Source organism: Pseudorca crassidens, chromosome 1 (genome assembly GCF_039906515.1).
Source record: "Pseudorca crassidens isolate mPseCra1 chromosome 1, mPseCra1.hap1, whole genome shotgun sequence".
In the NCBI taxonomy this organism is placed as follows: domain Eukaryota; kingdom Metazoa; phylum Chordata; class Mammalia; order Artiodactyla; family Delphinidae; genus Pseudorca; species Pseudorca crassidens.
The window spans coordinates 190,070,377-190,094,499 of NC_090296.1; the positions used below are offsets into that span (position 1 = coordinate 190,070,377).

General features: G+C 38.8%; 1 protein-coding gene and 1 long non-coding RNA gene across 5 annotated transcripts in view; one reads left to right on the forward strand and one right to left on the reverse strand.

Annotated features, from left to right (window-relative positions):
• OPTN (optineurin) overlaps nucleotides 1-22,070 on the forward strand; it is a 40,552-nt gene extending 18,482 nt beyond the window's left edge. For 2 of the 3 annotated variants that reach the window (XM_067703556.1, XM_067703577.1), the window contains 8 exons: nucleotides 5,109-5,211; nucleotides 6,718-6,833; nucleotides 8,195-8,344; nucleotides 8,721-8,814; nucleotides 10,166-10,324; nucleotides 15,096-15,226; nucleotides 16,707-16,789; nucleotides 21,116-22,070. In XM_067703556.1, the coding sequence (XP_067559657.1) occupies nucleotides 5,109-5,211; nucleotides 6,718-6,833; nucleotides 8,195-8,344; nucleotides 8,721-8,814; nucleotides 10,166-10,324; nucleotides 15,096-15,226; nucleotides 16,707-16,789; nucleotides 21,116-21,243 (964 nt within the window). In that variant the 3' untranslated portion in view covers nucleotides 21,244-22,070. The remainder of the gene's footprint in view (nucleotides 1-5,108; nucleotides 5,212-6,717; nucleotides 6,834-8,194; nucleotides 8,345-8,720; nucleotides 8,815-10,165; nucleotides 10,325-15,095; nucleotides 15,227-16,706; nucleotides 16,790-21,115) is intronic. The other variant, XM_067703567.1, reaches the window with a different exon arrangement.
• LOC137205409 (uncharacterized) overlaps nucleotides 1-24,123 on the reverse strand; it is a 46,296-nt gene that overhangs the window by 13,328 nt on the left and 8,845 nt on the right. The window contains exons 1-2 of one of the 2 annotated variants that reach the window (XR_010934124.1): nucleotides 14,974-15,109; nucleotides 13,118-13,181 (exon numbers count right to left, since the gene is read on the reverse strand). The exons of the other annotated variant lie outside the window; for it this stretch is intronic. This is a non-coding gene — a long non-coding RNA (uncharacterized lncRNA). Of the gene's footprint in view, nucleotides 1-13,117; nucleotides 13,182-14,973; nucleotides 15,110-24,123 lie in introns of those variants that run through there. 2 annotated transcript variants of the gene reach the window in all.

Consider the following 24,123-nt stretch of genomic DNA (forward strand, 5'->3'; position numbering starts at 1 on the left):
TTGTCTTTGTCTGGCTTTGGTATAAGGGAAATACTGGCCTCATAGAATGTGGTATACACACGCACTTTAGGATAAAATTTATTTACCTCATAGAGTTGTGAAGTCAATGAATTTCTACGTGTGAATGAACTTTTTATGAAGGCAAAGTGCGAAATCACATAAGACGGGGGAGATAATGCAACAGTTTTAGGGTTCCATTGATTGCAACATTTAATAATAAATATACTATAAATAGAATATACTATAATATACATAAATATATTATGTCTGAGACATAATTAATTCTCTCAGACATTATAAATGGCTCATTAATCTTAAAATTATAGCACTATAAGAAGCACTTTCTAACTGAAGCAGTTGAAATTTTTAACTATAAGATCTGTTTTTAAAATATGAAGCGTAAGTTATTTATTCAGAATGAGGGTAACCTAGAATATTCAGTGTTTGTCCAATGACTTATTTGATCGTCAGCTCTTTTCAGAGGTGAAAAAGGTATGATAGCTATGAATCGTAGGTTTTTACCCCATATCCTACCACTGTCCCTTAGAAAAGTTCAGAGGTTAACTTCCAGGAAACTAGTACCATGTATTCTAATGGAGTAAAATATTCATCCTGCCTTTTTGACAAGTCCCCAAATCTAGTACTAATGCACAGAAAAATAATTAAGTAAAAGCATTCTTTTTACACCTTAATTATTCCAGCCAATTTTTAAAGGGAAGATGTTTTGCTTTGAAAAAGACCCTTAATAGTCATAAGTAATCAGTGTGTTTCTGTTTCATTGGCACGTTTACCCTCCTGAGTTCTGCACACCATTCTAAGAAGTCAAGTTTAGCCAGTAATTCATCCTTCCTCAGATAACATGATTAGCTTTAATGATAAAAGTATAAACTTAGGAATTTTCTGATTATACATCCGGATCTTTCATATAATCTAGTATATATTTCCTGCTTTCAAAATAATGATAGCTCTCTGTCTGGAGGTATAGCTTTTCAGATTGCAGCTAGGAAGTCAGGCCTGCCTTTGAGATGGGTTTTTCCCTCTCTCACCCTGAGCTCCCTGTAAAGGATCCCTTTCTCAATAGCATTAAATTTCCATTTTGTGAGTCAGCCTTCTCGCAGTATTTAACACCTGGCAAGTCAGTGATTGGTTGCCAAGAGTAATGTTCCCCGTGTGGGTATATTAGGATGACCTCCTGGCTAAGGTCGGACTGAAATCAAGAAATAAAATCACTGATTCCTGGACAACCTGGCTTGATTTACTATGTGGGATATGATGGAAAGACGTTCCAAGACCTAACATGTCTTCTTCTCAAATACATAAGTCAGTCTTCAACCATTTTCATGAGAAATAGGGGTAACAGACAGTTTAAAATTTACTCTGAAAAGTTTTAGGGATTTGTGGGGACAGCGGACAACAGACTTGCCTTTCTTCCATTGTTTGCCAGGATTCATATTTCGTGCAATTTGTGTCTTCTAAACAAACTTAAACTGATAGCCAGGAAGGAGAGGGAAAGTATACATGAAGTGTGACCCGGGATAATCAAGAGGTAGTAGGGAAAAGTCAGCCGAGATGAAAATTTGCCCTACAAAATTAAGTTGAAATTCAAATGTAGGTCAGAAGCCTGCGTCATATGTGAGTGGCGTGATAACGGCCCATCCTTCAACCCTGCACCAACCAGCTCTTGGCCCATTGATTTGCTTAGCTAGAAACAGTGCCTGTGCACCAGTTAGGTTGGGCAGTTTGCAACAGATACTAATGCTGTTTGTTTATTTGTTATTATCACTAAGTTTTTAATTTTTTAAAAATTTTTTAATTGTTTTTTTTCGGTACGCGGGCCTCTCACTGTTGTGGCCTCTCCTGCTGTGGAGCAGAGGCTCCGGACGTGCAGGCTCAGCGGCCATGGCTCACGGGCCCAGCCGTTCCACGGCATGTGGGATCTTCCCGGACCGGGGCACGAACCCGTGTCCCCTGCATCGGCAGGCGGACTCTCAGCCACTGCACCACCAGGGAAGCCCCTATCACTAAGTTTTTTAAAAATCAGGTTTGAATTCACATAGTTTAAAGAATTGGTTCCACAAGCTTTTTATGGAAAAACAGTAATTCTTTGACCAACCCCCCTCCACCCCCCACCTCCTTTTCCTGCTTCTCAGGCAACCACTTGCAACATATTTAGCTGGTTCTTTTGATACATACTCCCATATATCAAGATTAAATTGCTACTTAAATTTTGTTTCCTATTTTAGACATAATCTATTGACCTCCCGCTATGAAGGATGAGGATTTAACTGCCTTTCACCCTCACCGTTGTCACTCCACACACTTCTGGACCCTTCTTCCCACCCCACTCCAAAACTGATTATATTGACATTCAGTTAGGTCACTACTGTTTATTATTATTTTGCGTACATACCCATGCACACATACAGTTCTCTGTTGAGCTGTGCTCTATGCTTTGACCACTTTTCCTTTTTTATACTTTAAAAAAAATCTCTATGCAGAATTACCTTTACAAAAATTTGCTTAGTTTCACCATACTCTTCTCCAGTGAGGAAATCTCAATTACATTCAAACATGTTAGTAGTCTAATAGTTTTCTCTTGAAGACTTTTCTCCTGGAGTCAGCCTGGTTGTTATCTAGGTCCTGCTGTATTGCAGTCATCTTGGAATCTCCCTTTGTCATTGTCCTGTGGAATTCCTTCATCTCTACTGTGTTGGATCACCTGTTTACTGAATCCAATGCCTTTCTCATTCCCTAAATATCTTTAAATATCTCCACTAACTTACTAAGAAAGAATATATGGGAAGGATATTTTCTGAGAACTGCATATCTGAAAATGTCTGTTTCTACCTTTTTATACTTAATGGATAATTTGGCTAGATATAGAAATCTGTATTGGATATAATTTTCCCTCCAAATTTTGAAAGCATTACTTCATCGTATTCTAGCTTTTGGTGTTAATGTTGAAAAACTCATTGCCATTCTGATTCTTAATCTTTTGGTTTAAAACTTCTTTTGTTTTTCCTCTCCCCCAAAGGTTCTTTGCTCTGTCCCAAGTTTTCTGACATTTCACATGTGCTTTGGTGTGACCTTGTTTTCATCCATTTGTTCTGGAGATTCTTGGCCTCTTTCTTTCTGCAAACTCATGTCCTTCAGTTCTCAAAAAATGATCTTGAAATAATTCAGGGATAATCTCTTATCCTCAGTTTTCTCTGTTCTCTCATTCTAGCACTACTGTTATTTTTAATTGGACCTCCTGGACCAGTCCTCTGACTTTCTCAACTGGGTGTTCCTCTTTTCCATTTTTCTCTCTCTCCTTATCTCTCTCTTTCTCTCCATCCCCCCTTCACTCTTGCTCTTTCTCTTTTTCTGCTTTCTGATACATTTGATCAACTTCCATCTTCTTTGTGGGGCGGGGGACAGTTCCTTTGAATGTTCCTCTTCCATTTTATTATGGTGGTAATACGTTTCCTTCTGTCCCTATTAATGATAGGTTTTTTGTGTTTTATTTGAAGTTTTTCCCCTTGGCATATTCTAATTTCAGTAAGTTGTTTTACTTTCTGGTTTACTTTGTCTGTTTCATTTTAAGGTTTTCCTGAAATGTCTGGTAATCTTTACTGTTTGATTGGATTTAAGACTGGGGGGTTAGATGCTGATCAAAGTGCTGTGTGGGGCTTCCCTGGTGGTGCAGTGGTTGAGAATCCGCCTGCCAATGCAGGGGACACGGGTTTGAGCCCTGGTCCAGGAAGATCCCACATGCCGCGGAGCAACTAAGCCCATGCGCCACAACTACTGAGTCTGCGCTCTAGAACCTGTGAGCCACAACTGCTGAAGCCCGCACACCTAGAGCCCATGCTCTGCAACAAGAGAAGCCACCGCCATGAGAAGCCCGCACACCTAACAAAGAGTAGCCCCCGCTCGCCGCAACTAGAGAAAAGCCCGCACGCAGCAACGAAGACCCAACACAGCCTAAAATAAATAAATAAATAAATTTATTTAAAAACAAAGTGCTGTGTGCATGTGTAGGGAGATCTGGCCGGGAGGTTTCCTTGGGGAAGTCTTACGTCAGAAACTTTAAATCTTTTCCTTTTCCTGATCAAATTCTCCAGAGGAGACTTTTCCAGTCTCCTGTCTGAAGGGTACTTTTCTAGATGCCAGCATTCTGGAGATGAGTAGGAACAGAAGGCTGAGGGTCTTAGTATTCTGTAAGTTCCCCTCTTTTCAGTAGGGAACCCAACCCCTCAACTCTGATTAATGACTCTGAGTCAAGAGACCCTTTATTTTATGACCTTCTAGTCATTCTTAAACAGGTCCCAACTTTATCCCCACGTCCAGAGGTACCTGGTGTCACTGATTCCTGAGCCTTTGGGGTCCCACAGTATGAAGTGGGTTCCATCTTGGCTCTCCCTACTGGTGGCTCAGATCCAGTCCTCTTGGGCTATCTAGTCAGTTCCCACTCATACCTAATGCTTCCCAAATCTTCTTGCTATTATTTCCTCTCCCTTTCTCTTTGTTCTTGTAGGTATGTGGTTTTTAAAAGTCATTTTAGTGGCATTCAAGGTGGGAGAAAAATTACATGCGTATATTTAAATCTACCGTCTTTAACCACAAGTCTCTTTATTTCATTTGTATCGGGATGGCTTTCATATGATTATGATTCAGTGTAAGAATGTTGCTATATTTGTTTGTTTTCAGGACCTCATAAACTTATATGGGTCCCAAAAAACAAGTCTTTCCCTCTCTGCCGGATCCTTATAAAGGGACACCCACTCTCATGTAGCACATATGCATGCACATGTGTACAAACATAAAAACACAAATTTAAAAAATATTTCTGTGCATGACAATGACGTGAAAAGAGGCAGTATTTTTCAGTGTTCAAGATAAATTATACATATCTTATACCTCCATGTGCATTCATCCCTTAAATCAATTCTAGCCAATATCAGATTGAAAGCAAAACCAGAGCTAATATAGAGAATGCGAAGAGATTTTGAAAACATTGATCTTCTATCCAGATTTTGAACAGTGTTCTTTTCAGTGCTTCCGCAATTGTTTTTCCTCTGGAAGCCAAAGAGAAAGTAACTTTTCTATATTCTTTAATTTTTCAGAATTTCTGATTTTGAAAAGAAAGCGAAGGATCATTGTGAGATTGAGACCCAGACAGAGGGGCGCACAGAACAAGAGAAAGAAGAGGAGAAAGGCACGGAAACTGTGGGTACTAAGAGTCTAAGACTGTTACCACACCCCCGGTGGACAGAGAGTAGTGCAGGCGCTGGAGCCGCGTCTTGTGATGTGTTATTGGCTTTCGCAATAGAGAAATAATTTCCATGTTGAGTATTTTCTATTTCTCTCATATTTCCTTGTCCTGATCTGAATTTCATTCATTGTAAATTGTACTGAGATGTATTCCTGTCCTAGTGATTCTAGGAAATCACGTCTCTCTCTCTTCTTGGCTGATTTTCTCTCCAGAATTCCTAAGTGGACAGGCCCACTAATTGAGAAAGGAATTTTGTCCAATTTATAATAAGATCATTTGAGGATGTGACCCAGAAAGATCTTGGTTCTATCCCACTACTGGTTTGAACAAAAGAGTATGAACAAAAAAGGCTCATTTTTATATACATGCTCATATACATTTCTGTTCTGTGGCAACTCAGAGACGTGCCTCGTAGCCTGCAAACAGTCCGAAGCTTGGGGAAAGGTCATGAAGGCAGGAAGTTGTAAGACCCATAGTAGCCCGTGAGAAAGGCATTTACATAAAATACTTTAGCTAATTTATTTATACAGCAAGTATATATCAAATGCCTACTGTATGCCATGCTCTGGGCTGAGTCTCCTACTTTCAAGAGAATGGAGAATATTTTAAAAACGGAGATGAAGAGAACACCTGTGAATAGTAGTACCCTGTTGACTACAACTAATCGGTAACTAATAATAGAGAAGTACTGAGACTTCCATGGCACCATAAAACTCACTGACAAAAATTCTAGAGCTGCCAGGGAAAAGGCAGTACAGTGAAAATAGTTGAGTAAACTAGAAAAATAAATCAGCCAGGGAACATGGGCATGAGTTGCTAGCTGGATAAATTAGATTGTGCTTTGACATCACTGTGATCTATGATCCCTTGAACTATGATCAGGATTCTTTTCTTTTTTTAATTTATTTATTTTTGGCTGCTTTGGGTCTTTGTTACTGCGTGCGGGCTTTCTCCAGTTGCGTCGAGCAGGGGCTACTCTTCATTGCAGTGCACGGGCTTCTCATTGTGGTGGCTTCTCTTTGTTGTGGAGCATGGGCTCTAGGCACGTGGGCTTCAGTAGTTGTGGCTCACGGCTCTAGAGCACAGGCTCAGTAGTTGTGGTGCACGGGCTTAATTGCTCCATGGCATGTGGGATCTTCCTGGACCAGGGCTCTAACCTGTGTCCCCTGTGTTGGCAGGCAGATTCTTAACCACTGCACCACCAGGGAAGTCCAGGATTCATTTTAATTAAGATAAAGACATTATCACAAGTGCATCCAAACTGATCAGTTAATGATCTATAATGAAACAGAGTTGTACCCAAAGCTTTTTTTTTCCATACAAGGTATTTGGGGCGTTAATTGCCAAAAGTTTAATCAATTCAGCAGTCTTATTTAGACACCAGTGGTTCACACTGTTTTCTCACAAAGAGGTTCATTTAGCCTCTGATAAACGCGTGTTTGTGATGGCCTGGATGACAGGTTGGAAGTGAAGTGGAAACGTTGAACCTTCAGGTGACAACCCTGTTTAAGGAGCTTCAGGAGGCTCACACGAAACTCAGTGAGGCTGACCTGATGAAGAAGAGACTTCAGGAAAAGTAAGAATGAGAGACGAATTTTATCCTCCTTTGAAAAGTGTACAGTTTTACAAAATATGTTAATATACACAAATATAGTTTTATTACTGTTTTACTGAGTAAAAGAAAAAGAGACCTAATTAAAATATGAATTCAGAAAACACTAATGTTCAGGTTAATATAGAAACATATTAAGAAGTCCTTGTAGTAATATGGGGGAATGGGCCCAAGGGACTCTGATTCTGCTGTTTGGGGACATTTGTTAAGCGTATATGAAGACCTGGAAAAAGCAGTGAGCCAGACTTCCTGTGACTTACGTGAGCTGACCACATTGATGTGAACAAACATAAAAGCTACAAAGGGCAAGAAGAACTTGAGTGAGATTTACTTAGGAAAAAAAATTGATTTTCAATCAGTTATGAAGTCTAATTTATAAATTGGGAGAATTTTGCATTTGCTTGTTTCTCTTGATGTAAGAAGTTATCCCAAATTTAGGAAAGCTAAGTTGATGTTGTTCTTTTGGATTAGTTAGCAAACATATTTCTAGCCCAATATACAAGTGTATGTTTCCACGGAGTTACACTGACCAAGGTTGTACAGTATTAATGGTTATCTAGTACAGCATAGCAGCTGATGCGAAGGACTTTGGAGAAACAGACCTAAGGGTGAAATATGGATCTACCCCTTCTTTGTGGTATTACCCTGGACAAGTTATTTATTTAACCTCTCTGAGTCTCAGTTTTATCATTTGTAAACTGTGTCATAATTCTGACTTTGTATTAAGTAAGCTAATGTTTAACATGCTTTGCGTTAATGCCTTGCACGTAGCTATCAATGGTTTGTATTTGCTGTTATATTGAAATTTTCTCTCTGATCTTTAAGAGGACTGAAAGCATTTCCTTCTCCCCTATTGAATCTTTGTCAGAAGTCATATTTTTTATGCTTAACAGAGCCCATAGTTTTAAAAATACTAAAGATATCCATGGATCACTATATGGGAAGCACCTCTAGCCAATTACTAGTTTGGTCTGTAAATCACAGAAATATATTTGCATGACTAGTTGAAACAATTACTCCAGGTAGACAGTAGCTTGTGTGATCTTAGATCTGTACTTGTTTATGCTAGGCATAACGGTTCAGAAATATGGAAATTTCTTTTACAAAAATCTGTATTTTTTTATATTCAGGCATAATGGTTCAGAAATATTACTTACTTCTAGTAAAGAAGCAGGGAGGATAAAATATTTAATTTTGTACTGTTAAATTTTTGAAAAATGTAATCCTAAAATTCTTTGCATTTGCTACATAATCTGGGGATTCGTTTAAAAGCCACTGAGAAATGAAGTATTGTTTTGTCCTCATGAAATTTTGCTCTTTCTTAGATGTCAGGCCCTTGAAAGGAAAAATTCTCCAAACCCATCAGAGCTGAATGAAAAGCAAGAGCTTGTTTATAATAACAGAAAGTTAGAGCTCCAAGTAGAAAGCATGCGATCAGAAATCAAAATGGAGCAAGCAAAAACAGAAGATGAAAAGTGAGTATGCTGTGACTGAATGGCTACTTGCTAAAAGAAGATAGAATAGCTCTTTTATGCAGATTGGAATCAGGATTTAAGAATAAATTGAAAATTTTTTTCTCTTTTATTTATTTGAAGGCGTACTAGTAGACTTTTCTGAGGAGATAAATGTTAAGTTTTATAATAACAATTATGAAAATTATTTGTAATCTATCTTGATTGGGGAGGGGGGAATTGTTTTCTTTGCAAGTAAGAACATGCTAGTAGGTGGTGGGATGATAAGGGTGGGAGGGAAGATTTTGTCACCTGAGTGTTCAGAAGAGGGTTGGGAGGTAAGACTAAGCTTCTATGATATTTTTCCCAAGATTCCATTTTAAAATTTCTCTCTAAATAGGTCCAAATTAGCCACTCTACAGTTGACACACAACAGGCTTCTTCAAGAATACAATAATGCACTGAAAACAACTGAGGAACTAAAAAGAAGAGAGGTACTCATAGAAAAAAAATTACTTTCATAGCCATTTAACATTTTATGTAAATATCTAAAGTAGTTGTGTTAATCCTTAACTAGGTCTGGTTTCAAGGGTTGTTTTTCCATTTGTAATTGATTTCTTGTGTCTAAGTGTTTATAACATTTTATAACTCCTGATATTCCACACATGTATAATGTGCCTTGTGTACAGAGGTGATGTGCATGTCCTATGGTCGGAGTACAGTTTTAGCATTTTTTAAATAAATTTATTTACTTATTTATTATTTATTTTTGGCTGCATTGGGTCTTTGTTGCTGTGCGCGGGCTTTCTCTAGTTGCAGTGAGTGGGGGCTACTCTTCGTTGCTGTGCACGAGCTTCTCATTGCAGTGGCTTCTCTTGTTGCAGAGTGCGGGCTCTAAGCACGCAGGCTTCAGTAATTGTGGCACACAGGCTCAGTAGTTGTGGCTCGCAGGCTCTAGAGCACGAGCTCTAGAGTACAGGCTCAGTAATTGTGGCGCCTGGGCTTACTTGCTCCGTGGCTAAGCTTTTAGCATTTCTAACAGTGGATGGGTTTGTAGGAGAGCTGAGCCTGGGCTCCTACATGAGTAATGACTGTATAGTGAGACTGCTGCCTGGAGCTATCACAGGGCTAGCTTGCCTGCTGTCAGTGAACTTGAGGCCCTGGACTTATCCGGCTGCATCTTAAATTATTGTAATAGTAATAGTAATAATGCCCCCAGAATGGTGTGATAATTTAAACACCATGGATAGAGATGTCAGCTGATAGATGTAGTAATTAACCCGATGGTGGGAATCCTTTCACGATGTATATATATATCAAATCATCACATTGTACACTTTAAATATTTTACAATTTTATTTGGCAGTTTTACCTCAATAAAGCTGGAATAAATAAAGACCACAGGAGCTTTGAATTAGAAGGGGTCTTTGAGTTTATATTCTTAGAAATATATTTTCTGTTTTTCATTTACTTTTACTAGAATATTGTTCCTCTCTAGGACCTAGTAAATTTTTAATTCAAACATTCCACTGACTTCATAAAGTTAAGAGTAATGTGAGTGAAAGAATAGGAGTATCAGCAGCTTACACCCGCCCTGAGATAGGGTTTACTATTTTCTCCCTTATTTTAGTGTTTTCTTTTTATAAATCATTATTTTAAATTAGGAAATTATTATCTTCAAGGTGTAAATTCAGTGCATGAAAGTTGCCGAATAAGTTATCACTGCTGATTACCAGAATAGTTTACAGCCAGTCATTTTTTAAAAAATAAACCTTCATCTAATATTTTACTAAAATAGGTTGAATTATTTCAAAACCATGTCTAGAATAAGTTTGTCTTTTTCAGTCGGAAAAAGTGGATAAGGTGGTGCTGCAGGAACTGAGTGGAAAGCTGGAACTGGCAGAGAAAGCCCTGGCTTCCAAGCAGCTCCAAATGGATGAGATGAAGCAGACCATCGCCAAGCAGGAGAAGGACCTGGAAACCATGGCTGTTCTCAGGGCTCAGGTAGGCTTCGTTCCCAAATGTGAGCCGAGGCAGGCCAACCCCGATTATATTCTCTAACAGGAAAGTGATAGTGCTTAAAGTATCTGTTTTGATTTTATACTATTTCCACCAGTATATTTTTAAAAACCTTTTTACTGAAGTATATCACAGGTGGAAAGTGCACCACACTTTTAAGGGTATTACTCACTGAATTTACCCATTCTACAGTTTATAGACAGCTGGATTGTTTCCAGTTTGGGGCTTTGTGTTTAATGTTGCTCTGTCATTCTTACGCGTGTCTCTTTGTTCACCTGTGCATTCGTTTCTGTTGGGTACACACCTAGGAGTGGAACTGCTTGTTCATAGAGTATGCATGTTACCCAGCTTTAACAGATAATGCCAAAGAGGTTTCCAAAGTGGACCAGTTTTCACTCCCACCAACAGAGAGTTCCTGTTGCTCTATATCCTTACCCATACTTGTATTAGAATTTTTAACGATTCTAGTGGGTTTATGATGGTGTCTCATTAAATCTGCATTTCCCTGATGGTATGAGAGTGAGTACTTTTTCAGATGTTTACGGCCTTCTAAGCATCCCCTTTTGTGAAGAGCCTGATCAGGTCTTTGCCCAGTTTTCTTCTGGTTTTCTGGCTTTTTCTTCAATTTATAGCAGTTCTTTATATATTCCACATACAAGCCCTTGCCAGTTATACTTTTTGCAGATTTCTTCACTCTATGATTTGCCTTTCCACTCTCATGAAGGTGTCTGTTGAACGAAAATTCTTAATTTTAATGCAATCCAGTTTATGAGTCTTTTTATTTATGATTATAGTACTTTTTGTGTCCTGTTTTAAAAACTTTCACTATCTCAGGGCCATGAACATATTCTCCTATGTTGTCTTCTAAAAGTTTTATGGTTTTGCCTTTTACATTAAGATCTAAAAACCATCTATATGGAGTGAGGTAAGGGTAAAGATTCACATTTTTTTCTGCATGAATATCCTGTTCATTTGGCACCATTTATTTAAAAGGTCATCTTAAGGACTCTGATGCCCTCTTTGTCACATATTGTGTCCAGGTACCCACAGGTCTATTTCTGGATTCTATACTGTTCCATTGGGCTATTTGTACATCCTTGCTCTGGTACCATACTGTCTTATTATAAAGAATCAAATGCTTTGATATCTGGTAGCAAGTCTTCCTACCTCATTGAGATTCTTCAAGAGGACCTTAGGTTTTCCTTTTCTTATAAATTTCAGAATTCGCTTGATATTTTCTACACAGAAAAAAAACCCTGGGATTTTGATTAGAATTTTATTAAATATATAAAAATCAATTTGGAGATGATTGGCAACTTTACATCATTGACTCTTCCAGTCCACAAACATGACATATCTTCTTTAATTATTTTCAGTCATATTTTTAATCTTCTTAGTAAAGGTTTTGCTCATCTTTTATTAGATTATTCCTAGATATTTTCTATTTTTTTGATATTTTCTATTTTTATGATAGTTTTATAAATAGCATTTTTAAAACTTCATTTTCTAATGGTTGCTGCTATATAGAAATACAATTGATTCCTAATATTGACTTTCCATGCAGTAAACTTACTCAACTCACATTTTAATTCTAATAATATTTCTAAATATTCCTTTGGACTTGGTACACTAAGATCAGTTAAATAATGACAGTTTTTTTTTTTCCTTTCCAGTTCATTATATTTTTTTTCTTTCTTTTTCTTGCCTTATTGCACTGGCTGGGACCCCAGTGCAATGCTGTGTAACAGTGGAGAGAGCAGGCAGCCTTGCCTTGCTCTCAGTCTCAGTGGCAGTGTTTCCAACATTTCACTGTTGAGTGTGTGGTGTTTGGTATAGGCTTTTCATGGGTATCACTTACTAGATTAAGAAAATTCCCTTCTCTTCCTTGTTTGCCAAAAATGTTTATTTTGAGTGGATGTTGAATTTTATTTAGGAAATGTTTTTCTTCGTATAATGATATAATTAGATAATTATATGCCTTTTTCCTTTAATTTGTTAATGTGGTAAATCACACTGATTTTTAAAATATTAAACTTTGCCTTTCTTGAATTATTCTCTGTGTATATTGTTGGATTTGGTTTGCTTATATTTTGCTTAGGATTTTTGTATCTATATTCTTGAGTATGATTGGCCTAGAATTTTCTTTCTGCTCATGTCCTTGTTGGGTTTGGATTTCAGGGTTTTACTGGCCTCATAAAAACAAGTTGGGGCACATTTCTTCTCTCACTGTTCTCTGGAAGAATTTGTGTACAATTGGCTGGTTGTGACTGTTTTGGCCCACTTTTCATACTGGTGGGTGGAGTCCTTAGAGAAGAGTTTTATTAGTGAACATACATCCTGCCTGAGATGTAAAATTACCAAAAAAGTGGGGGGAAACCTTTTTTTGTTTGTTTTTATTTTGTTTGCTTAATTAAAAGTGGGATCATGCCATACATTTTGCACTACTTTTTCATTCATGATATATCTTGGATATCTCTCCATGTTATTACTCACAGCCATATGTAGTTTTTTTTAACAGTTGTATGGTGTCCAAAGTGTACATTGCCATGACAGGTTTAACCAGTCCTCTATTAATGGACCTGTAGGTTGTACCAGTATTTTTGCTATTATCAACAATGCTGAACTGAACATTCTTGTATCTGTGTCTTTGTGCACTTGTGGAATCTCTAGTAAGATACAGAAATGGAATGGTTGGGTCATTGGATATGACTGTTTTTAAGTTAAATAAGTATTACCAAGTTGTCTTCCAAAAATGCATAATGAAAATTATTCTCTTACCCGAAGTAGATGAGAGCTCCTATTTCCCCACATCCTTGCATCACTCTTTTAAATGTTTGCCAATCTGAAGAAGATAAACAGATTATTTGTAGTGTAACAATGCCAGAAGTTTATTATTCCCTATATACATACTCAGTACCAGCTGCCCAGAGTGGCTGGCCCAGTGAAATATGGAAGTGGTTGACTGAACTTATGGTTTTAGTTTTATTTCGACAGGAATAGAATTTCAACCTGAGCTCTTTAAGGCATTTCCTTTGTTTGTGCATGATACTGTAGTCATGTACTTTTGCCATGTTCTGTACAGAGACATTTGTTTTGATGGATACTCTTGTTCATTCATTCAACAACTCTTTTTTGAGCACTTTATGTCAGACACTGTTCTCACTGCTGGGGATATAGGAATGGACAAAACAAAGGCCCAGTTCTTACTGGCTCAAAGCTCATAACTGATGGAGGTGAGACTCTAACTCAGATTTAGGTCTGACTCAAAAAAAAGCCCATAATCTATCAATGATAACCATAAAATGTTGGATTACTCACAAATGGCAGAAGTCCCTTAAAATGATCTATTTCATACTTTTTTGGTAACTACAGTGTGATTAGAATATTTAAATTTTTATTAATTTTACTTTTTAAAGTAATGGATAAAAATTTGTATCCGAAAAAATAAATAATAAATAAATTTGTATCCGAGAACCACTAAATTTGAAATGAAAAACCCAATTTTAAATATAGGAAGTTAAAAACTGGTATTGAAATAATGCTCAATTCACTATTAAGGCATTCATTTTCACTTTATAATTTTTGTAACAGTGAAGAAACTACATATTATGGCATATTTACTTTTTTATAGGTAACAAATTATTCTCCAAACGTAGCAGCTAAAACAACAAGCATTTGTTATCTCACACAGTTGCTATGGATCAGGAATCCAAGAGCAGCTTAGCAGGGTGATTCTGACTCGGGGTCTCTCATGAGGCTGCACTCAGGATGGACTGAAAGATCTATTTCCAAGATGGCTCATTCTCATGGCTATGGGCGGGAGGCCTCAGTTCCTGACCATGTGTGCCTCTCCATAGGGCTGCTTGAATACCCTCATGACATGGCAACTAGCTTCCCCCAGAGCAAGTGATCCATGAGAGAACAAGGCAGAAGCCATGGTGTCCTTTATGACCTAGTTTCAGAAGCCACACACCATTACTTCTGTAATATCCTAGTGGTTACACAGGTTGGCCCATTCACTGTGGGAGGGGACCACATGAGGGTATGATTACCAAGAGGTAAGGATCACTGGCGCCATCTTGGAGGCTGGCTACCACTGTGGAAAGCAGTATGGTAAATGGAAGCGTCCATGGTACATGGGCTTCAATCTGGGTTCAAATGCTCGTTTGAGCACTTAACTAATTTCCCCAAGATTAAGAGCTATTAAATTTATAAATGTAAGATGAGCATAGCAATTCTGCCTTCCCAGGATTTTGGATAAGGAGGAAATAAAATGGTCAATAAGGGCACCAAACATAGGACGCTGCAGATGTTTGGAATTCAATAAATAGCATCTATTTATTGTTGTTATTTTAAATTTAGCTTAAGGCCAGCCTTCATAAATATACCTGACAGGGTAAATAAACCATTTACCATATTAAGCTAGTACTGAATATTATTTTTAAAAAAGAGACCAGAGAATTTTACTGAACTAATGGTACACACAGTATTTAAACTACCTATATCTATGTAATTGCTGGGCTCTGATAGTTTAAAGCACACACACACACACACACACACGTAACTTGTGTCTTCTCTTTGAAGGTAGTTGGAAAGTCATGGTGATTACACTGGTTTCTAGCAGGGACAAGTACCTGTTATTTGCAAGACAATGTCACAGGATGCAGCACTACCTCTTCACCTTATCAGCAGGTGAGCTGTAGAGAATCCACATTTGTCTGGGTGGTAACTTCTGTCTCTTTTTTTCCTCTAACAGATGGAGGTTTATTGTTCTGACTTTCATGCAGAAAGAGCAGCAAGAGAGAAGATTCATGAAGAAAAGGAGCAAATGGCATTGCAGCTGGCAATTCTGCTGAAAGAGAATAATGCTTTTGAAGATGAAGGCAGGTGAATGAGGGGAAGACTTAGAGCACATATCACCCGGTCTGTGGGAGAGGTGACCCACAGTGTTTCCTAATTTGAGCTATAAGAATCGCTCTGGGGCTTCCCTGGTGGCGCAGTGCTTGAGAGTCCGCCTGCCGACGCAGGGGACACGCGTTCGTGCCCTGGTCTGGGAAGATCCCACATGCCGCGGAGCGGCTGGCCCCGTGAGCCATGGCCGCGGAGCGGCTGGGCCTGCGTGTCAGGAGCCTGTCCACAACAGTGAGAGAGAGGCCTGCGTACCGCAAAAAAAAAAAAAAAAAAAAGAATCGCTCTGAGCACACTTTGCCTGACGGTGTCCCTAACACTTAGTTTGCCCTGCAAGGCCTGGCAGCATCTTGTGGGAACCTGATCGAGTTCTTTTAGATAAATTGTAAAAACGTGACATTATGTGTTCCGAAGTCATATCCTGCCATTGTCATGGATGAAATATTCCTAACACTTTAAATAATTCTGTAATGTTTTCAAAGAAAATACTGCTAAAATTACTTCTATCTTTAAAATTTTCATTTTGATAAAAAACTGAAATATTGAGGAATAGAAAATAGAAAAATACAGAGAATAAAATAATACACACCAATATGTATCCATCCAGAATCGACAGTTACTAATATTTGTTTTATTTTCTTCAAGCATATATATATATATTTTTTTTTCCCTTTGCCGTACGCGGGCCTCTCACTGCCGTGACCTCTCCTGTTGCGGAGCACAGGCTCCGGACGCACAGGCTCAGTGGCCATGGTTCACGGGCCCAGCCGCTCCGCGGCACGTGGGATCTTCCTGGACCGGGGCACGAACCCGTGTCCCCTGCATCGGCAGGCGGACTCTCAACCACTGTGCCACCAGGGAAGCCCCAAGTATATTTTTATTAAAAGAAAAAGGAGTTGTAGATGAAGTTGCAGTCTTCTCCCCACACCCCCTGCCATTATAGTCCTCTCTCCCTTCCCCACACTGCCTGCAACAGCATCCCCAGCTGTTTTGTACTTTTGCATATATACACATCTATATAATATCTTAAAACAAGGTAATATTAATTTCTTAAAACAAGGTGCCTAGGTTATAAAACGGTCACTATAGGTATTATTCTGCAACTTGCTTTACATAACTAATTTTGAACTCTGTGTGTGTGTATATATATATATGTAGATTTACTTCACTCTGTTTAATTGCTCTGTTGTGTCTTGTTTTAGAAATATGCCACTTTTTTCTAATCTTTTCCCCTGTCAATTGACATTTTGTTTGTTTCCTGATTTTTAAAAATCTTATTTACTTTTACTACATTGTGTCCTAGTGCCAGTAATATTTAAAGCTCAAATTACTCTTAAGTTCTGGTTTCTATGAACCTTGGCTTTGTAGTTTAGGTCTTTTTTTCTCGTACTTCTGTTGAATGCCTGCTCAACGTTGTCGTATTTCAGGGTTTCACATATAGTGCTGCTTTTCATCCCAGCAGGCAGTCCCTGATGGAAATGCAGAGCCGTCATGGGGCGAGAGCAAGTGACGCTGACCAGCAGGCTTATCTCGTTCAAAGAGGTGAGTCACGTGTGATTCTAGGTTGTCAGGGCTCCCGGGGTTAGCTATCCTATGAAGAAGATGCTTGAAGAAAAATTCCACTATACATCTATACAATGGATTCCAAATCAAGCTACCAAAAATGTAGCACCTATCAGTCTTTTTTCCACAGTACCTCAAACTCCATCTACTCTCTACTGAATCCAGACCAGACTCTTCACACTAGCAGTTAAGGCCTGGCATAGCCAAACTTTTGAGCCTTCTCTCACTCTGTTCCCCTATAGATATTAGCCAGTGGAATCACTTCCTGTTCCTTGAACTTATCCTAAGCTTATATAGCTACATATACTTGCTTATGCGGTATCCTTCACGTAGATGCCCTTCCCTCACTCATATCTCTCTTCCTACAGTCTCTTTCCAATGAACTCTTACCCCATTATTTATGTGTTCTAAATATGCATTTAAGTACTCTAATAAATAAGCTCCCTTGGAGCTTATATGCTCACCTGCTTCCTGTTTTGCACATAGTAATGTTACCATTTATTGAGAGTTGACTATGCATGGATGCTGTGCTGATCCCTTCATACATATTATTTCATGTGATCCTCAAAAATTCCACGAGGTATATAGTATCACCATCTTCCAGAAGACAAGGTTAAATAACCCAGGATCACGAGGATTTTTAGGCACAGAACTGGACATGGGACCCAAGGTTATCTGACTGTTCACCACTACATGGTACTGCATGTAATAGATTGGCACTAATTATATACTACATCCAGATTTTAATTCCCTGAGTGAAATTGATCATGACACTTATTCAAAGTATGGTGCTTTGTTTATTGCGTGGTTTTAATACTCTAGTAATAATGTTCCGTCATTTACAGTAAATTACATCACTGAAAGGGAAGTATTTTCCTTGAGTCTAGATATGAAAAAACATAAAATTCACAGGATCAAAGACTGACATAGCTAGATGAAAAGTTAATAGCAATGCCACTAAGAAGAATCAGGGTGTTAGATGTTATCCAAAAAAAAAAAGAGAGAGCGAGAGAGAGATGTTATCCACATTTCACATAACTGGTTCTTTAACTTTTTTTAAATGCTGGCTGAGTCTAAGTCCCTTCCACATACCAACAGACTATTGAAATGGAACTATCACAGTGTTATCAACAGCAAGGAAGCAATATTAGTATGTATAGTTAACTATTAAATCCTAGGGAAATTTCTGAGTATCCCTTTTACCTCCTAACTCCACCGATGCCCCTGCCAGAGTTCTTTTACAGGAAAAATTAGGTTAAAGTAAATATTAGAGGTAGTAATTCAGGTTAAAAATACACATAGAAAAAAAATTCCACAAAAAATAATACACATGGTATTCATGGAGCATATGCAGAAGCAGCACAGGGACTGACATAAATATTAGCCTCAGGCATTTTTTAGCATCAGCAGGCAAAGCTGTGTTCTCTGAAGGCTGCATCTACCCACATGAGCACCACCAGGCCTTTTCTCTAACGTGAATTTAAATATCCTATAGCAACATCCATATACCCCATACCTAGAAGTGCCTCCAAGATTGTTTTGGTTCAAAAAACGGACAATCTCTTGCACCTGGATTTCTTAGGGGCAGATATAAGGCAAATATCTATTTACACTTAAAAAAAAAAAAAAACTGGTCAAACACTCTTTGACTTATAATCTAAAAATTGCCACAGAGGGGCTTCCCTGGTGGCGCAGTGGTTGAGAGTCTGCCTGCCGATGCAGGGGACACGGGTTCGTGCCCCAGTCCGGGAAGATCCCACATGCCACAGAGTGGCTGGGCCCGTGAGCCATGGCCGCGGGGCCTGTGCTCCGCAACGGGAGAGGCAACAGCAGTGAGAGGCCCGCGTACCACAAAAAAAACAAACAAAAAAAATTGCCACAGAGTGCAAGTGTATTCTTAATTATCCTAATAAGCTTTTTTGTCTTATAAAAAACAATATTCCAAACAGATTGTCTTAAGATTTTTTGTTTGTTTCCTAACAAAGCTGCCTTAAACAATAGCTCCCCTCAGTATATTTCATCATGGTTGTCCTCTGCCGTCTGCAGCCGTCTAAGTGTCTACTCTGGTCTGGGCGCTTGACTGAACACGAGGGAACAAAGGGGCATAAGGCATGGTCAGATCCGTGAAGGCCTATGGTTTAGTTGGAGAGACAGGATGTGCACATAAAAAGATGAATTCATAATACAAGATAACAAGTAAGGAATAGAAATAACAGTGCTGGAGATAAGAGGAAAGGATAACCCCTAAGGGCCAGGGGGGTTGAGAAAGGGCTTGGAAAGATGTGACTTTAAGCTTGACCTGGAAGCCAGGATTTAGATAACTTCTGTATGAGAATAAAGGGGCAAAGGCAGAAATGAGTGTGATGTGTTAATAATGAAAACTGACTAAGCTTATTTTATAGTGAAGAGCCAGGAGGCAGAGGGAACCCATTAGCTGACTGATAAAACAGCCCCAGTCTGCATCTTGAAACCTAGACCAGGACAAAAATAAAGGCACAGACAGATGCAATAAAGTTTAAAGGGATGAATTAACAGTCCCTGATAAGTGGCAGATTGTCATCTAGAGCAGGGTTTGGTAAACTGCAGCCCACGGGCCAAATCTGGCCTGTCACATGTTTGCATAAGTAAAGTTTTATTGCAGCATAGTCATGCCCTCTTATTGACATATTGTCTGGCTACTTTCATGCTACAGTGGCAGACTTGAGTAGTTATGACCAAAATTTATGACCTGTAAAGCCTAAAATATTTACTGTCTGGCCCTTTACAGAAAGTTACTGACCCCTGATCTGAAACAATGAGACTGTTAGAAAGCTCCCTGCTTCAGAAATCATGCTTTGCGATCAGTATTTCTATTCAAGGGTGCTTCTAAAGTTTGCTTAACACAAACTATCCGTAACAGTCTCCCATGTTAGTGAATTCAAATAATATGCTCAGAAGCAAAAAACCATACTAAAAGTTACCTCGGGCTTCCCTGGTGGCGTAGTGGTTAAGAGTCCGCCTGCCAATGCAGGGGACATGGGTTCAAGCCCTGGTCCGGGAAGATCCCACATGCCGCGGAGCAACTAAGCCCGTGCACCACAACTACTGAGCCTGCACTCTAGGGCCCGTGAGTCACAACTCCTGAGCCCACGTGCCACAACTACTGAAGCCCGCGCGCCTAGAGCTCGTGCTCCGCAACAAGAGAAGCCACCGCAATGAGAAGCCCACGCACCGCAACAAAGAGCAGCCCCTGCTCGCCGCAACTAGAGAAAGCCCACGTGCAGCTACGAAGACCCAACATAGCCAAAAATAAATTAATTAATCAAAAAAAAAAGTTACCTCCACTATCATCTGCAAAAACAAACATTTTGGGGGCTGAATAAAAATCTAGAGACCTGGGTGGAGACGCTGAAAAACTAAAATGCTTTGCATCGGTGCAGAAAGATCAGATCAATGAGGTGCTCTGGGAACTAGAAACCATTTCCTGTACTGAGCACAGTCTGCACACAGGGGACCTGCTGAGAGCCCTGACTTCTTCAGAGCGTTCTTTGATTTAAGACTTGAACCTCAGTCCAACTCCAGAATTGGGGGAAACAATAGGACTGATTCTTCAATTCCTTCTCCTCACTTCCTTTATCTGGATAACTCTTGTTCATTCTTAAGACTCCTCTCAAGTGGAGCTGGTCTCATCAGGGGCCTGTCTGCACCGAGCAGTCTGAGCCAGGCGCCCTTTCCTGCCCTCCCCAACAAAACCACCTTGTGTCTGACACAGCCTCAGTGCTTCCCTCACGTCGTGCCACTGTCTCTTTTTCTTGCCTGATGTCCCCACCATGTCTGTATCCCTCTCTCCCATCTCCCAAGTGCTCAAAAGCATCTACTGAATGGCCGTAATTGTTGTCTCTGCTCCTGAGAAGGTCCCTGCTGTTCCAGGGTCCCTCTCCACGCTCTGCGCACTGTCCAAATTCTCTCCTTCTCCTTAGCTTACATCCTCATCTATCCTTTTCTTCTCTCAAATATTCTAGTTTTTACTAGAACATGTATCATCCTGTACCTAAAACCAAAACCACATATTTTCACATACCTAGAACCTGGAACAGAGCCTAAATCCTAAAACATGATAGGGAAGCAGGTATTACTTTTGGAGATTTTTTTCTATGTGTGTCGATTACTTCAGTTAAAGACCAAAATAAAACCTGTATTCATTTCCCACGAGGTATTGATTACCAAGTTTAACTGATGTTAAAATTAAAATTTACCATCTGTTTTTAAAAACTGCTTGCAACATGGAAGGAATGGATTAACATTTCATTTAATGCTTATTCCCAGGAGCTGAGGATAGAAACTGGATGCAGCAGGAACAACAGAATATTCCAATTCATTCTTGCCCCAAATGTGGAGAAGTTCTGCCCGACATAGATACACTACTGATTCATGTTACAGACTGCATCATTTAAGTGTTGACCTTTCACCTCCCCCAAACTGTTGGTAAATGTCAGATTTTTTCCTCCAAGAGTTGTACTTTTGTGTCATTTGTTTCACTCAAATATTTTGGCTCATTATTTTAGGAGAAAGAAAACCATTATGTTCTAAAAAGGACATTTTTTGGTGCATTCCCACAAACTCGCAAAATAGAATCCTTAACGTACCACTCTTCTGATAAGAGGTCTGTTTTTTTTTTAATATTGTTGATGTGAGCACTGAACTGTCCATGCGGGTTATGAGTGTGTGACATCGTGGATAGAGTAAATGTGGTAATAAGATGGAAGAAGCCTCACTGATTAAGAACTTTCTAAGGAGGCAGGAAAAATGAAGTGGTCACAGATTTAATCAAGAAAGTGTCTTTGAAGTATTTTTAAATAAATTACATTGTTATTTTTCTTTATTCATTTAAGATAGATCTATCTGGGGTTGTGTATGTATGTATATCTTACAGTTTTATTTCAGCCACAGCACCAAAATTACGATGTGGCTCTTTTCAGATGAGCCCTGTGACCTTTTACTTGATCCTCAGGACAAGTGAAAAAATACTGACCTACGTGAAGCGGATATATTAGGTTCACTGGATGTCATGTAATCATCCACAGTGTAAAGTTTTCTTTTTCTTTTGTTGTGCTGCAGGTATATGTTTATCAACTATACAGTAAATAGTGTATTAATTTCTAAAAAGAATAGCTATCTATTAATTTTCTTCCTGGATCAGGCTCTATATTCATAATCACAAAAATAGTTATTGCAAAAAAAATAGTTATTGCAAAATAAAATTTTGCTTATGAATCTTTCACATTGTTCATATATGACTAGCTAATTTCATAGGATGTGTTTTCTGTATTCAGCTTCATATAAGCTTAATACTTATTCAGAACCATTTTGTTAATTCCGTGAATATGAGCAAATCCCTTTACTAGATACCAGTAAGTGGTGTTTGAATTAGAAACTGTTCTTTCTAAGGAGGTGAAAAGATAGGGATTTGCCGTATTTTGTAAACCTACAGTTTACCAGCCATAAAAGTTAGCAATGTCCTTATGTATCTATATCCTAAAATATTTAAGAGAAAAATTTTAAATCTCCTCTGTTTGACTTTGTCATAAGAATCTCTCCTACACAAACTTGACTTGTGTGTGCCTATGTGTGTAGGTATATATATTTTTTAAAACAGGAATCAAAACAGTTAATTACAGCTTCATGCCAGGAGAACACACTGCACAAATTCAACAGTAATTTAGATCCCCCCCCCCACCCCAGGGGGTTTGTTAAAGACATTTCTAAAATAACTATGAAATTTTTACTTTTAATTTCTTGTTTATAGTTTCTAGTTTAAATTCTTTTCCCTTACTATCTTATATTGGAGAAGATAGATTTCTACAGTATCCTAAATAAAAAAGCAAACCAAATGGTTCTACACTTATGATATTGGGAATATCCTTTTACTTTGTTCAAGTAAAAATATTAACCTGATCCCAATGTGAAATAACAGTGTGAATGTGCTGATTAAGCCTGTTATCAAATTGTTTCCTTGCTAATTAGATGGATTGTAAATGAAGGCAAGTTCATATGGTCAATTTAAATTGAGGCTATTGTTTTGGGGGAATCAAACAGTTTGGTAAACAACTTGTAAAGTCTGTGCATGTCTTATCCAGTTAATTTAGTCTTCAAGGCCTTGTTCCATGTTACCAGTTAACTACACCTCATCAGAATTTAGGTCCCTCTTCTAGGGCCAGCCATGCTGTATTCTTGTGTGGCTAATGGGAACAACAGAAAGATGGCAAATGTGAAGAAATATGAGGGAGCAAAAGAAACTTTTACAGCTAATAATTTTACACAATTAAGTCTTTAAATATTATGTTAAAAATAATTTTGTTCTGGCATGTAAGGAGCTTGGACGTCATCACTCCTATCCTTATAATAAGAAAAACGCCGAACAAACTTAAAATCGTCAACTCTTTTAAATCTTTCAGAGAACTGAGGTCACAGGGTAAACCTCTGCCCCCAAACTGGAGAGACAAACAGGGAGATACAGAGAGTCGCTGATGACCAGACCACAGTCTCAGGAGCAGAAACCACAGTAGGAGCCAGTACCTGAGTAGGAAAATGTAAACTGTAATTGAAGAATTGCTAAAGTCTCAGTGTGGATGAGCTTGAGAGTTAAAAACTCCAGGGGGAGCTCAGTCTTAGGGGGAACCCTGCACTTTCATGAGTTTTACCTCCACAGATCCTACCAGATTCCCACAGTAAAGATTAGAAAAAACTCCCCCATAATTCCAGCAGGGCTGGGGGGCAGGTGGGAGTAGACATTTTGAAATACACCAGAGCATTCTGTTCTTCTTAAGAAGTTTCCTCAGGGAAACTTTTTTACCAGAGCCTTACTTGCTGGGATATTATCAGAGCCTGACCAACCTGGGGGAACAGATACACCCAACTTATGCCCCCTTATTCTTAGCACCTAAGGAGGAGGGAAAAAACCTGTAAAGGTCACAGCCCAGAGGCACAAGCTCACGAAAAGACTAACCATAGACCTATAGAATGCTTCCCCTCCCCGCTACCCCTCACCACCACATCAACAGGGCTTCTGTATAATAACAAGGGATTACAACGGAAACAACTGCACATCTTAGACTTTCTCTAAGAAGTCTATAGGGAAACCCAAAGACAACAGTGGAGACAAAAACAAGGACACCAGAGGAAATTTCAGCATATGACACAGCTGCAGCAAACACTAATAGTCCAACTCCTAACCAGATAAACAAAAACCCCACACCAAAGGCCTATTTACCACAGTTCCTTTTACCTAGTACATCATGTTCAGTTTTCAACAAAAAATTATAAGGCATACTAAA